Raw genomic sequence first — 13,755 nt, 5'->3', positions numbered from 1 at the left:
TGTGGTTTCCAAATTTCACATTCCTTCAAACCATCAAGGGTTTAACATCCATTTTGCTCAGTTTTCCAGCCCAGAAATCTGCAGGGCCACAAGACATCCTGCTCAGGAGGGCTCAGGGTGAGAGAATAGGTGGGAACTCAATGTTCCTGGAGCAGTTTGTAGCTTTGGAGCCCACTGCTGCTGAAAGCCAGGAACACCTCATTGGTGACTGACAATATTATTTTTAACTGTCCTCACACCCTCTCACAGATCTTAATATTTTGTTTCCAAATGGAGGGTGGTTTCAATAAGAAAGATACTGAATAAATTACTAATTTCTAGTATAGCCACAGTTTTGTTGTCTGCAGTAGTTGTGTGCTTTAGGAAATGGAATAACCACACTGGTTTTCACTCAGCTGCAGCCTTGCATTTCTGATTGCATATCTTAGCTCTGTTAATGCAACAGAATGTTTATCTTTATAGCAGATGACGGAATTAAAACACTCTTCTGGAAATTTAGATTCTTTCTAATATACAAATCTTTTTTATTTTATAAATAACTTTTCTTCACATTTGTGCCTTCTTGCATAAAAAGCATTTGCAGGGGAGGAAGAGAAAGATAGAAAGAAATGGCATAAATCAAATGAAACCTTAAAATTCACAGTGTATTAGTTCTTAGTGCAGCAGTTTGCAGCAGACCAAGTTATTTATTAAATCCCAATTGTTTATGACATAGCTTTCATTTTAAGTGCAAAGCTGAAGTTTTGTGAAATGACAAACGCTCTGTGAAAAAAGGAGAAAAAACCATTTAAACAATGTAGGGTTTAATGGTAGATTGGAGGGAAAGGAGCCTTAAAAATACCACAGAAAGCAAAACAAGAGGCACAATAGTGAAAAGCCAGATCAAAAATATGCATTAATGGGTACATCAGAGTGGGTTTCATCCTGCTCCGATCACACTGAGCAGCAATTGATGGACTCTGCTATTCTGTGCAGAATTTGGGATCAACAGAGCCTCTGGTGAGAGAAACAACAGATTTAGGGCAAGGGAGGGAGGGTAGACATGAAAACATTGGTTGGGTAAAAACTGCAGGATGAACCAAGAACAGCAAATATCCAGAACTGCTCAATACTAACCCGTGGAATAGAAAAGATTAGGAATATAAAAATAGGTGGGAAGTACAGTCTAAAGTGAAAAATCAACAGCTATGATTCCAGATGTAATATAATATATTCTATATTTAATATAATTCTATATGGAATGTAATAATCCTTCTGAAATAGCTGAGCTATTGAATTCCCTTTAAAATGTGCCTTTGAGTAGGAAAAATAAAGGAGATTATTAGGAAGTAAGGAAGACCTTTTAAAATTAAGTATTGATTCACTAAGAGAAAAAGTCATTAAAAGAGAATTAAAGTTGCCTGCCAGCAAATATAGAAGTTCTTAGATGAAGATTGACACCTGTGAAAATAAGAAAATACACTCCACAAAATGAAGCAAAAAATAGTAACAGTCTCAGAAACAGGCAGTTAGAATAATAGCTCTGCTTTATCTTAAATCTGTTCCTTTTTTTTTATTACCATTGTCATAAAGAATGTTTTCAGAATATGTCAGTCATCAATCCACACCTAAAATGTGGGAAGGCTCAGAAAATGAGAGCCTTGCACACCCTGTCCCCACCAGCTCTGGAAGCCGCCAGCAATGGTTTAACCATGGCCATTGGTCAGTCTCACTGCTCACAACAAGGTTTTCTAAACTTCCCAGGGTTCTGCACCTGCAGATGGTACTGCAGCTGGAGAGAATCCATGGTAAAATATACATGCATACGTTCTAATTTTTTAATGTTGTTTTTTGAGCTGCTGTGCAAGGATAAGGCGGATTTTTATGGTCAGGAGTATGGAATGAGACTATTTCCTAATAGTTATGGAGTATGGAATGAGACTATTTCCTAATAGCTATTGCCATCACCTTTAGCTCAAAGCCAGGATGCAGTTGGGGATGGAAAAGCAGAGGTAATTATCCAAGCAGCATTCCCCTGACCCCAGGTGGAGTCCCTGGAAGCCACCTGGTCCCCTGAAGGGCACTGTTCTGAGGGTGAAAAACAAGGATTTGCAGATAGCACTGAAGGTTTGCTTTTGAGAACCAAGGATTTTTTGTGTCTGCCAGTGGAAGGGTGTGCCATTCCATTCCCTGTGACTCACAGAAGCAGAGCAAGAAGAGGAGAAATTACTTTGCCAAGGGCAAAAGGGTCCCCAGGGAGGAGTGGGTTGTTCTTTGCTCTGCTCTGTGTGCTGGAACACTCCATGATGGCTTTTTAAAAGTTTGGCTAGGTAGGGATGAAATGTCTTTTGATCTCATCTTTATTTGTGAAGTTAAAAGCACATTCACAAAGGTACCAGAGCAATGCTGGTGATTTATTTGGCCGGGATTAGTGCAGGTGGTGCCTGGATATTTTACCAAGAGTTTTTTTCTGAGGCAGCAGCTGCCTCTGGGAACACAAATATATAGAAATAACCAAAACCTTGCACACAGGTCAGGTTCACAGTTTGAGCCAGCACAAATTGGAGGTGGATTGTTTATTTATTTTTAATTCTTTCAGTCAAAGTTATACTCAGTGGCCCCAACAAGTGCTGTTTAAATCTCAATAGCATGTGAGTGGAGGAAAATGAACTGACACTTTCTATATTCTGCAGCTCTGAGTTTAATTCACATAATTTTTAATACCATTCTTCTATTTGTAGTTAATAAGGCAGGTCTAATTCTCAATACTAGAGGAGGTTTGGAACCTTGATTAATTTATGTTCACAAAATACTCTGAGAGATCCTTGAGTGCAAGAAAGTATAGGAAGTATAAATTGAGTAAAATTAACTCTCAAAATTCATATGAAATATTAAATATGTAGATAATAGGAAAAATATTCATCATTTAGAGTCACTTTGTGGTTCATTATATCTGAGAGCATGAGAAAAATGTGATTTGGCGATTTTTTGAGGAGGTGCACACATGTATATATGGTTTTGTAATGTCTAGATTCTGTCTGGATAAGCTTTTGTGGAAATGAGCCTTACTGCAGATGCACACACTTTATTTAAAAATTCAGTTGTATTTAATTTTCTGTTCATTTGCATTTTATCATATCTTATTCAACATGTGTGTGATTTCCTTCTAAAATTGATTAAGTTTTCCCTATAAAAATCACCAGTCGATCTCTGACAGATCTCACTGCTCTTTTTCTGTTTGCCTGAGCCAGAGATGTAGAAAACATTGAGAGGGAAATTCTAATGAATTGCTCTGGGGAATTTGCCTAAATTCCTTCCTTACATCCTTCCTTCTTCATTGAAATCATTCAATTTCTGTTTCTTTATGGAGCAGTGTTGCAGGAGCCTGTGTGTGGCAATAAGTTACCACAGCTATGGGGTAACTTTCCACTGATGGAAAACCTCACCATGCTGGATGTAGGCTCATGTCAAATCATAGTGATACTCAAATAAATAGGTGATAAAATGGATTCTGTGTGAGCAAATGGCAAAAAATAGTCCACCAGCTGCATTTTATTTTCCAGGTTCAGTCACAGTCATAGATAGTGATAGTATTGTTAATTTTTAAAACTACTTAAGCTGCTGTAACACTGTTTTATCATTGTTCTGCAAGAAGCAAATATGGGGGCACAGATAAGGCAGTAAACATTTTTTCATTATGGCGTCTGAATTTATTATTTTCAAAATAATAATCCAAAGTCAGGTACTTTCTGCCCGGATATTAATTTAAGAGGAAAAAAATAATTCCTGAAACATTTCTAATACTTAGACACTGAAAATTGTTAATTTTAAAAATGTAATTATTGCATAGTTTTGTTTTGAGTATTTTATTTTTCAATATAGTCTAAGGCATGAGGATAATTATATAATGTTACTCCAGAGATGTAGTGAAGATTACTGGTGTATTCTCCACCTAAAGTATCAGCCAAGTTCAAAATTAGAGAATAATTGTGAAATAGATCTTGTTAGAGAAGTTGAGTTCAGGGGTTTGAACTGGAATCCCACCCCAATTTCCAGGGGAAAGTGTACCTCCAAGTGTTTTCTTCCTGCAGTAATCAACAATCACCTGAAGTAATTGAAGTAAAACAATGAGAAAACTTGGTACAACACCAAAACTGCAGAACACAAGCCCCATAAAAATAATTTACTTAAGCGTATTTTAATGTGTAATTTATGATAGTTTATTTTTAAATTATGAATTCATGACGTGGGATGGTAGGGAATTTGGTTTTCCCTGATACCCAAATACATCCTGCTATTTTAGTTCTCCAGAGAATGCAGGCAAATTCAATGCGTTCAATCTCTTTTTATTTGTATTGCTTTATACTCATTCTTGCCAGGGCTCCCATAAATGTCAGACTGATTGCTGAATCCAAAACATCTTAATAAAGTTCGGAGTCGAGCTTCATTGTTCAGCAGAAATTCTTTGAAAGCAAATCAAAATATAAGCATAAAAGGAATGTAGCTCTTGTGTTTAGGGAGCTGGAAAGGTTCTCTGATCACACACTGACCAATTTTTACTGATAGTTAAATTAAGGAAAGGAAACCAGTCCTCACAGAGCCCAGCAGATTTTAGAGCAGCTGCTGTAGGAACAGCTTGTTTCATTTTTCTCCTATTCTGAATTGCTCATGGTGGCCTGGTCTCAGTTCCATGCTGTGGTAGGGGCTGGTGTGTGTGGAGCTGGATTCACTTCGAGTGGCTCTCACTTTGGAATCAGGGGTTTTAGGAGCAGACAGCAGGACAAACAAAGAGTTGGACACTCTGGTGAACAGAACCGTGTCAGACTTCAGATATGCTACACAAGGCCAGACTGGATAATGAAATCAAGTTCAGTATCTTCATCATATCAGCACTCAGGGAAAAAAGAGGAAAAAAAAGGGGTGGGGAGAGGTGTCATGTTCCACAGAATCACTGAGTTGGAAGAGACCTTCAAGATCGAGTCCAACCCAGCCCCAACACCCCAACTAAACCCTGGCACCATTGCCACTTCCAGGCCTTTTTTAAAGGCATCCAGGGATGGTGACCTCACCCCCTCCCTGGGTAGGCCATCCCAATATTTAGCCCTCAAAAATGAGGATGGGAGAACAGATAAATTTGGAACATCTCTCAGTTCTCTCACTTTTACAGAGGCCAGCCCAACTGTGCAGTTTGAATTTCCCTCCTCTCAGGCTCAGTTTGTAGCTGGTGACATTATTTGATATCCAAAGGCCTGTGTGTACATACCTGCAGCATTTGGGCCTGTTGTACATTTTTGACAGTGATAGCCTTCTGCTGGGTTATAAAAATGAAATTATCTGAAATGAGAAGGTGTTTTTGTCTCACTGCCTCTGTGTGTGCACAGAGGAGCACAAGAGAGCATGAGGGGGTTTAGGAGATGCTCATTCCCGCCTGATCCCAGGGCCTGTGTGGCATGATTGCTGCTGGCCAGGAGCAGGGAGGGACACGTCCTGTTGTCTGTGTGAGCACTTAAAAAAAAAATCAGAAAGAATAATCTTCAAATAAGCTGATAATTCAAAGCCTGGAGTTTCAAATGAGCTGTCAGTGTATGTAAAACTTGTGTTTATTCTTAGGGTGATGTGGCATTGTCAGCTGAACGATTGATTTCCAAACCCAGCCTGCTTGAAATCTTCAAACCCACAAAGGTTTACATGGGTTAGGGATGAAAGCCGTTCTGCCAAGCAAAGTGGTAGAAGGGGAAATAGCTTGTAAGAGTAGTTCAGATTGCTTTGCTGAAAAGAGCAAATTTTTATTTGCAAAATCAAACCAGAAAATCCACAAAAGTTACTGCAGTAAAATTGTTCTACTGTTACAGTGAAGGTTTGCACATCGTGGCCTATTCTTCCTGCTTCAGCACAATATCTGGGGTGAATGCAGCCTTCAAAAAAAAAAAAAAATAGAAAAGAACCAATCCATTAAGGCAAACACTTCAGCAAAAGAGTGAATTTTATTCAAAGCTGAGTGAGCTGATACTGTCTTATTCAGCTCTTTGTTAGGGAGGGGTTGGGTGGGTCAGGCACCACAGCAGCCCCTGTCCCAGAGGGTGCTGGGGGGAGAATTCTAATTGGGACGTAAATCGTGTTTGTGTTATCAGCAGGGCTGGGCTGGGGCTGTTAATTGGCATGCTGAGATCATTTGGAAATGGTTGATATAACACCGTGGTCCATTGAACAGGAAGCTCTGCTGTTTTCACAGTTTGATAATCAATGCATCGCTGCACTCAATTCCTTTCCAATGTGTGTTTGTTTGTCCTGTTTGCTTAATTGAACAGCTGGAATTACTGTTACATACAACTGAATGTTAATTCATGGAAGAGAATTTTGCTTCTTCATTATAATTTTATGTTTAAATTGGAAACCTATGTAACATTAAGTGTTAATTGAGTGCACAAATTCATAGGTTTAATTAACCAGGCATGGTAAATCATATTTTGTACAAAAGAAGAATTGATTATTAGCTGAGTTTGTCTTTTAAGTTTAGCACAGCTTTGTGAATATACATACAATTTGTTCATACAAACAATTACTGTTTAAAAAGTTGGAGAAGAATCCAGTAATGTCTTACAAAAAAGCTGATCAATGGAGTTCATTGCTTTCTCCTGATCTCTGGGACAAAACTTAAAAAAATTTTGTGGTGCTCCATTTTGCTTCACGATTCACCGAAATATTTTCCTTACCATTTCACTGCGGTATTCCCTATGCATTTAACCAAACTGCAGCATGACTTTACTCTTTCAATCGTTGTGAAATGTTGCAAAATGTGCTGGAAGGTGCCATGGCAATGCAGTTAGAGCGTGAGTTTGTGTTTCAGGGTGGTTATGCTGCCTACCGGTATGCCCAGCCTGCCACTGCCACTGCAGCTGCCTACAGTGACAGGTAAGAGCTCCTTTCCTGCTCACTAATATTCGACCAGTGGAAGTTGAAGTTGATTCTATAAATTTGCCTTGTTGAAGTCTCATAACTGTCTTGTTGCTCTGCAGATAATTGTGATCTCTAAAGCAGGCTGTTTTATTATAATCCATGAATAGCCATAAATTGAGAGGCTTTAGGCCTTTAATTGAGAATCAGGCATGAGATGTGCACATTCCCAAGCTGTAGATCATCCAGTTAACATCCGTGACCCTTGTACAATGCAGATAAATAAATGTACAGATTCATGATGGTCTGCTACAAAGGATCATTATTTGTCTTAGGAGTATTATTTCAGTTGATTTAGAACCTTGAACCTATTGAGTGCCCTCAATTGTCATTGACATTGTTTTTGTCAGTGGAAATTGAGAATGAACTGTGTCTAAGCTTGAACTATCCAGTGAAAAATAGCATTTTTTTTCCATTTGCTTTTTTCACAGGCATTTGATTTTTTTTCAAGACTTGAAAAAAAAACCATAAAAATTTTCTTTTGCTCTGTATTTTTATCCTCAAAATGTAAACCACATTCCATGGAAACAATATCAGGAATGGAAGATCATTAAAATCTGCACGTTCAAAGACTTAACTTTTGTAACTAAGAGTAATGTCACATATATTTGTGTGCCTTCTTGGAAGATGATGTTGGAATTCCTTAGAAGTCAATGCCTACATTGCTGTTGACTTCAGTAGGAACTGGATTTTATCAAAGTGCATAAAATTAAGTCTTTGCAGTGTGTGGACATGATTTTGTAATGAGAAGGAGGATTATCCTAAATTTTCCTCATAAACTGCACCCTTAAAATCTCTTCTCTTTTTAGTATTTTTCAAGTCCTTGAGGAATGTTCCCTTGTAAAGGGAGAATGTATTTGGTGGCAGAGACACACAAATAATTTGCTTCATGAAGGCAATGAGAAGTAAGGTCACACTTCTCAGTACCTGATACAAGAAAATTTTCCCATGGAATCATGGAAATAATTTCTTAATCCTTAAATACATATTGAAAAAAAATCTTTAAATGATAAATTAGACAGTGCTACAAATGTTTCTTAAAGAAATCAAGAGATTAAGAAATTCTAGTGCACAATTTCTTAGATTGAAGCGCTGTTCATGGATTCTGTATTTTTAGAACCAAGTCCCATGGTATGAATGTTACAATGCTATGCATGCATATTTGCCTTTCAAGTGCTTATTCCGGGTAATGAAGATATATTTTTTTAAAGTTATGTGAATAAAGTAATTTGCATGTATGGCTGAGGCATGCTGTGTCAGACAGGTAAGCAAGCTACTTTTTATTGATTTTGGGTCAGTGATATCAACTAGATCTGTGCTGTGTGCACTTTGTTGGCAATGTTCTATTTCTACTTAGGGGAACCTGCACAGGTGAAATGCTCCTCAGTAGTTTCATTTCATTTCCACAAAGGTCTGTTAGCATGTTGCAGCTCTAGGGTTTTATGTGAGCTTTTCTGTAATGCAAAACAACTCCTGCTTCTGAAAGCCTACTAAACACAAAGGACAAAATTCTAAATAACCTCCTGTGGTGAGCCAGGTTTTGCCAGCTATCTCTCAGGTGTCCCTGGATCATTTAATAGGCTGTTTATTTCTATTAATTAAACCTATGCATTACACAGAGAAACTGAACAATATCAAGCTGAATTTTAAATGCTTTAATTATGAATTGATGTTACCTTCTCATAAAGCAGATGAAAGGCTGAAAGATAAAATATCAGTTGGTCACATGTTCTGCTATGGGCAGAGAGTCAACATCACAAAGAATTATGCTGCCAAAATGGTAAAGGATTTGTTTAGGAAGATAGTGCTCTTAAATGCTGTAAAGAAAGCTGGAGATGACTTCAGTAGTAATGTAGTTGTTACAATCCTTAATTATTTTTTTGAAAAATATTGTCTAATTTTCAGATACACTTTGTGTATAATTAGAATTGCAATAACCTGTCTTTGCTTGTATAATTTTAAATATCTTAAATGAATTTTATATCTTTTGGATTTTTTAAATTTATTTTTCTTTTTAAATGCGGTTAACCCTCATCTTCGATCTGCTTCCCCCAAATGAATATGGTTTCTTGTCTTAATTACAAATCTCATAACTGAATTTCTTTATGAGAGAATCCCAAAACTAGCATCGAGAACGAAAAAAATAATCTGCTCAAACATTTCTTTGCATGTGGGAAACTATGTGCAAACATGGATACCTCTGATTATTCACAACTACAGTTTGTTTAATTTGATTAACTTTTTGTTCATTTTAAAATTAACTTAATTTAGCTACTTTTGTTAAATTATTAATGTTGAAGGTGCTGAAGTATACTTCAGTGCCATTGCTTGTATCTGCTCTTCTTAGTGTAATTATCATCTGCTCTCCTCTCACAACACTGAAGATTCCACAGCTCCTTATACACTTATTTAGTGTTCATATGAGCCCCTATTTAATTTAATTACACATGAACTGCACTTACTGTTTGTGTAAAAATGATGCCCAAAGAAATTGAGTACCACTGAAGCAGTGACATGTAATGCAAATACTACTTTAAAAATAAGGAAAGCTTTATTTTTTTTTCACCACTCATATCCAGTATAAATTGCAGTGTTCCATATTTGAAAAGCTTCTTAATTCAGGAGATGGAAAGAGGAAATCTTTAGATTGGAGACATGTTTTGGTAAATTAAAAATAAAGGTTAACGGAAAGATTTGGGACTGCAGAATCAATAACCCAAGTCAATTGATAATGATCAGTGTGAGAGGGCTCTGTTTGAAGAAATGCAATGGTATCCTTGTTTGTCACAGTTGGAAATGTTGCTGGAAATAAGCGAGGAATAGATATACAGGGGAGAATCAGGTGGCAAGGAAATACCATTAAACCAATCAATGCAAACCCCAAAGTATTTGTCAAGACAGATCATGTACTCCTAAACCCAATTTCACAACAGGGATAGGCCTGGCAGATCTCTCCAGTCATTTTTTAGGATCACAAAACAAAAACAACAAAGAAACAGGTACATTTTGTTTTATTTATGAAGCAATAGAATCACTGGATATAAATTCTGATTTCAATTTTTATATTGTGTGATCTATCATATATTAAATTGCATGCGCAGTTTTGAAGGTCTTTGCAGAAATGGATCCAAAAAATTTTTGTTTAATTTGCCAAGACTTGAAATATTTCTGATAAGTTTTCCAATTAGTATAAGTTCTAAAAGGGAACCTATTGGTCTAAATTCATTCTTCATCAGTCTGGAACTTGCCTGGCAAACTCTCTAAACTGAGCATATTTGGAAAAAATATAATTGTAAGGATGCGCAAAAGACACTAAATCAGATCTCAATAAAACGTTTGTACAGCTCTTATTCATCTTTCATGGAATATTTAAAAAAATAAATTTAAATAAGTTGTTAGATATCTGTCCAAGTCTGAAGTAAGAGAAACTAGCAAGGTCATCCAGTTTTGTATTCCTGAGGTAGAAGGAGTCGGAGCATGGCAGTGGGGCGTATTGTCATTTTGTCATTGCATGTTCACTTGGTGTTGCTGGTATGTCTGTAATGCTGTACTGGATTTGACAGATCCATCACATAGCTCAGTGAATGGCTTGCTTGAATTAAGCCTATGGGCAGACTTATTCACATTGATTGGCTATTGGTTTTGTGTTTTATGATTTGATTCTTGCACCTTCGATGGGAGTGAGGGCAATGTTCCTTTTTTGGCGCGTACGAACGTTGGCAGCGGTGTTTGTGCAAAACGTGTCTGGGAGCGCAGGGAGCAGAGCCCTGGCAGGAGGGAGCAGCCCTGGCTGAGAGGCAGAGCCCAGCCTGTGCTGCTTGCTGTCCCCAGGCAGGGCCAGGTGTGTTTATACATGGATGTGCTGTATCCATATATACACACACGCTCCCATCCATCACACACACACTCACACACAGAGGGTGCTGCTCTGAGCACCACCCCCTTCTGTAACACCCAATTTCAACCTCACTCCAGACTGTGGGGACATTCCCACTGACCTCTTTGTTGTCTGGATTAATTCCCTCATCACTGGAAGCTTTTTTTTTTTTTTTGTTAAATAAAATAAGGCATATTCCAAAATATTTTGCACATAACACTTTCTAGTAAAATATATGTTTTGTTTTATTATTTTTTTTCTCCCACTATCAATTTGTGTTATATGTTCTGTGGTTATACCTAGAGTTTTGTGAAATTTGAGAGAGAAGGTTTTGTCGTATGGAAGTTAGGTATCTTCCAGATCTTAAATCTTACTCCTGATAAAATCCTGATATTCTAAATAGTTTACATTTTTAACATGTCTATGTGAAGCATTCATTTTTTTTAAAGCAGTAGTGTCTACAAAAATACTTTAATATATTTTCCAGTTCTCTTTGGGCAAGTAGGTGAGAGTAAGACTTGATATTTGTGCTCAGATTATCCTAAAATAGAATAGATACAGATTTGATTTAATAGTAAACATGCTCATTAAAGAGGGAAAATTTAGAATGAAGAGTAAAAAAAACACTAAATATAAATTGTGACCTTCTATAGCTGAGGGGGATTTTTATTATGTTGTGGACTATATAATCTTCTCTTTTATGATTAAACAATGCAAATCACTATATTTTTATTCAAATTATTTTCTCTTGTTTAAGATTACTAGAGATATATACTAAAAATTAAGGTTTTGATTGCATATAAAATATAATAGCATCTTGAGCTAGAATTTAGTTTTCCATTAAATAATTTTACAGAAGCATAAATGTTTTAAAATCTAGTACCTCATTCGTTTCATGCTTGTGCCTTCTTAGATTAAGGACAAAGAGCTTCTCTACACAGTTTCAGTTTCTAAAGGAGTCAGGTTGAAAGATCAAAAAAAATTAGAATATAGTGGTAACTTTTCAACTTCCATCTGGAACCTTCCAACATTTGTGTATTTTGCTATCCCAGTGGAATCTTAAATGGAAAGTTTGGGGGGTGATCCATAAGGAGAAATATTGTAGGTTATTCAGATTTTGACAATGAAAAGGTTCAGTTAGCACCATGACTGGCTACAGAGGTTGTGCTTAGCTTTTCTAAAAGCAACAGAGATGATATTTACCACTTCTTCTGCTTAGGTTTGATGTGGTGATGCTTTATTGGTCTAGTTGTTTTTTGTCTTTTTTTTTTTTTTTCCTGGACAGTCCTGTATGGTAGTTAAAACTTCTTTATTCCCTATTATTACAAATAAAAATCAAATTACTGGCTTGGCTGTTACAGAGAGGTAGTGGGTTTGGCCATCTACCTGTTAGAACTTTATGCCTGTGTGATCTCTGGCAAACTAGAGGATCACTGGAGTCATGTCAGTATTTCATAATCCATTTTCATCCCAGGTCATTCAGAGTTTTGGGGATGACTGGAGTGTATGACTCATAGTGTAACCATAACACTACCTTTCTGTGAAGAGTTAGAAAGTACAAGTGGGTGAATATGAATAAAGAAACTGTTATAGGGACAAAAAAAATCATCAAAGCGTTTGAAATTCCATGAGCAGGGACTTTCATGTAGTACATTTTGACAGGAATTTCCTGAAATGAAAATATGTTGCATAGGGTACTTTCCAATAATTGAAGCATGGCTCATTCTAAAATATTGCAGATACGACATTTTTGGGGGAGACTCAGTGAGTCACATATAGGAAAACATTTTAAACAATTATATTTCCTAAAAACATAATCTTCTACCAGTTCTAGGAAGCTGTTTTGATGTTCGAATACATTTCTCTTCTGGTTGGAATTAACCTGTTTGCTGGTACTCTGAAGGCTTGATTCACCTGTGTGTACTTTGACTATTCATGTAATATATCCAGGGAAGTGCTAAAGCTCCTCGCCCAGTTCAAAACTGAGGGGATACAGTAGTGAAAAAGCTTAGTGCTACTGCCCAGAATTATGGCAAACACCAACTATTAAACTTTTGTCATGTCAGAGCTGCCTTCATTCATACCCTGCTTCTACTTCTCTTACTTTTAATCTCCATTCTCACTCACTGCAGTATCAAGGGATATTTTAGGAATCCCCATGGACAGGGAAAGACTTGGCTATTTCTGTGACATCCATACTGGAAATCATGAAGAAAAAGCTGGGAGAGAAGGTAGAGGTAGACTAAAGCCCAGATTTCCATACCTGTCTTCCTGATGTGCTCAAAGCTTAAGGTGCTCAGCACTTTTGCTGCCAGGTTCTTCTTGAACATAGGGAGAGCTGTTAAATGCTCACCAAGTTCCAAAATAAATAAAATAGAATCAGTGCACCTATTCTGAATTTACATCTTTAGTTTCAGTATTTTCTCTCAGTTTATCTCTCCAGCCTATGTCTGGTTATGTAGCCTGACTTTTAATTTGGGAGTTCCTTATCTAATGTAGAAGCTCATAGTAAATACTGTCGTTATGAATATATTCATTAGATGGATTTTCATACCTTTTCTCAAGGAAGGAGGGAAGGGAAAAGACTGGTTAACATTTTTAAAGTAGGAATTATCTCATTACTAGCTTCTAAAAACTTTGCTCTTAGAGGATATTGGAAGAAAGTGCTACTTTAAATTTTTTCAGCGTTGTACCCAGCAGAGTGGATAAATACGGAGTTGGGGAGTTACTAAAACATTGATTCCTGCTCCAGCAGACCAAAACTGTTACAGTCCATTGGGTCACTGCCTGTGACAGGATAGACCCTAACAGCTCCTTTGGACATGTCAGTGGCTAATTACACACTGCTCAGTTCTCAGATCATTGCCTTGATAGACCACAAAGAGGCAGATTAGAACGTGCTCCACGTGTTGTCAACCTGAGCGCTTTAAAACCAAGGAGGAATT

General features: G+C 37.1%; 1 protein-coding gene across 50 annotated transcripts in view; it reads left to right on the top strand.

Moving 5' to 3' along the window:
• RBFOX1 (RNA binding fox-1 homolog 1) overlaps positions 1-13,755 on the top strand; it is a 1,150,782-nt gene that overhangs the window by 1,114,085 nt on the left and 22,942 nt on the right. For all 50 annotated transcript variants that reach the window (XM_074553000.1, XM_074553022.1, XM_074553010.1 and 47 more), the window contains one exon: positions 6,827-6,891. In XM_074553000.1, the coding sequence (XP_074409101.1) occupies positions 6,827-6,891 (65 nt within the window). The remainder of the gene's footprint in view (positions 1-6,826; positions 6,892-13,755) is intronic.

This window comes from Zonotrichia albicollis, chromosome 16, assembly GCF_047830755.1.
Source record: "Zonotrichia albicollis isolate bZonAlb1 chromosome 16, bZonAlb1.hap1, whole genome shotgun sequence".
NCBI lineage: Eukaryota > Metazoa > Chordata > Aves > Passeriformes > Passerellidae > Zonotrichia > Zonotrichia albicollis.
Note: the sequence above shows the minus strand (reverse complement) of the source record. Positions and strands in the feature narration are given on the sequence as shown.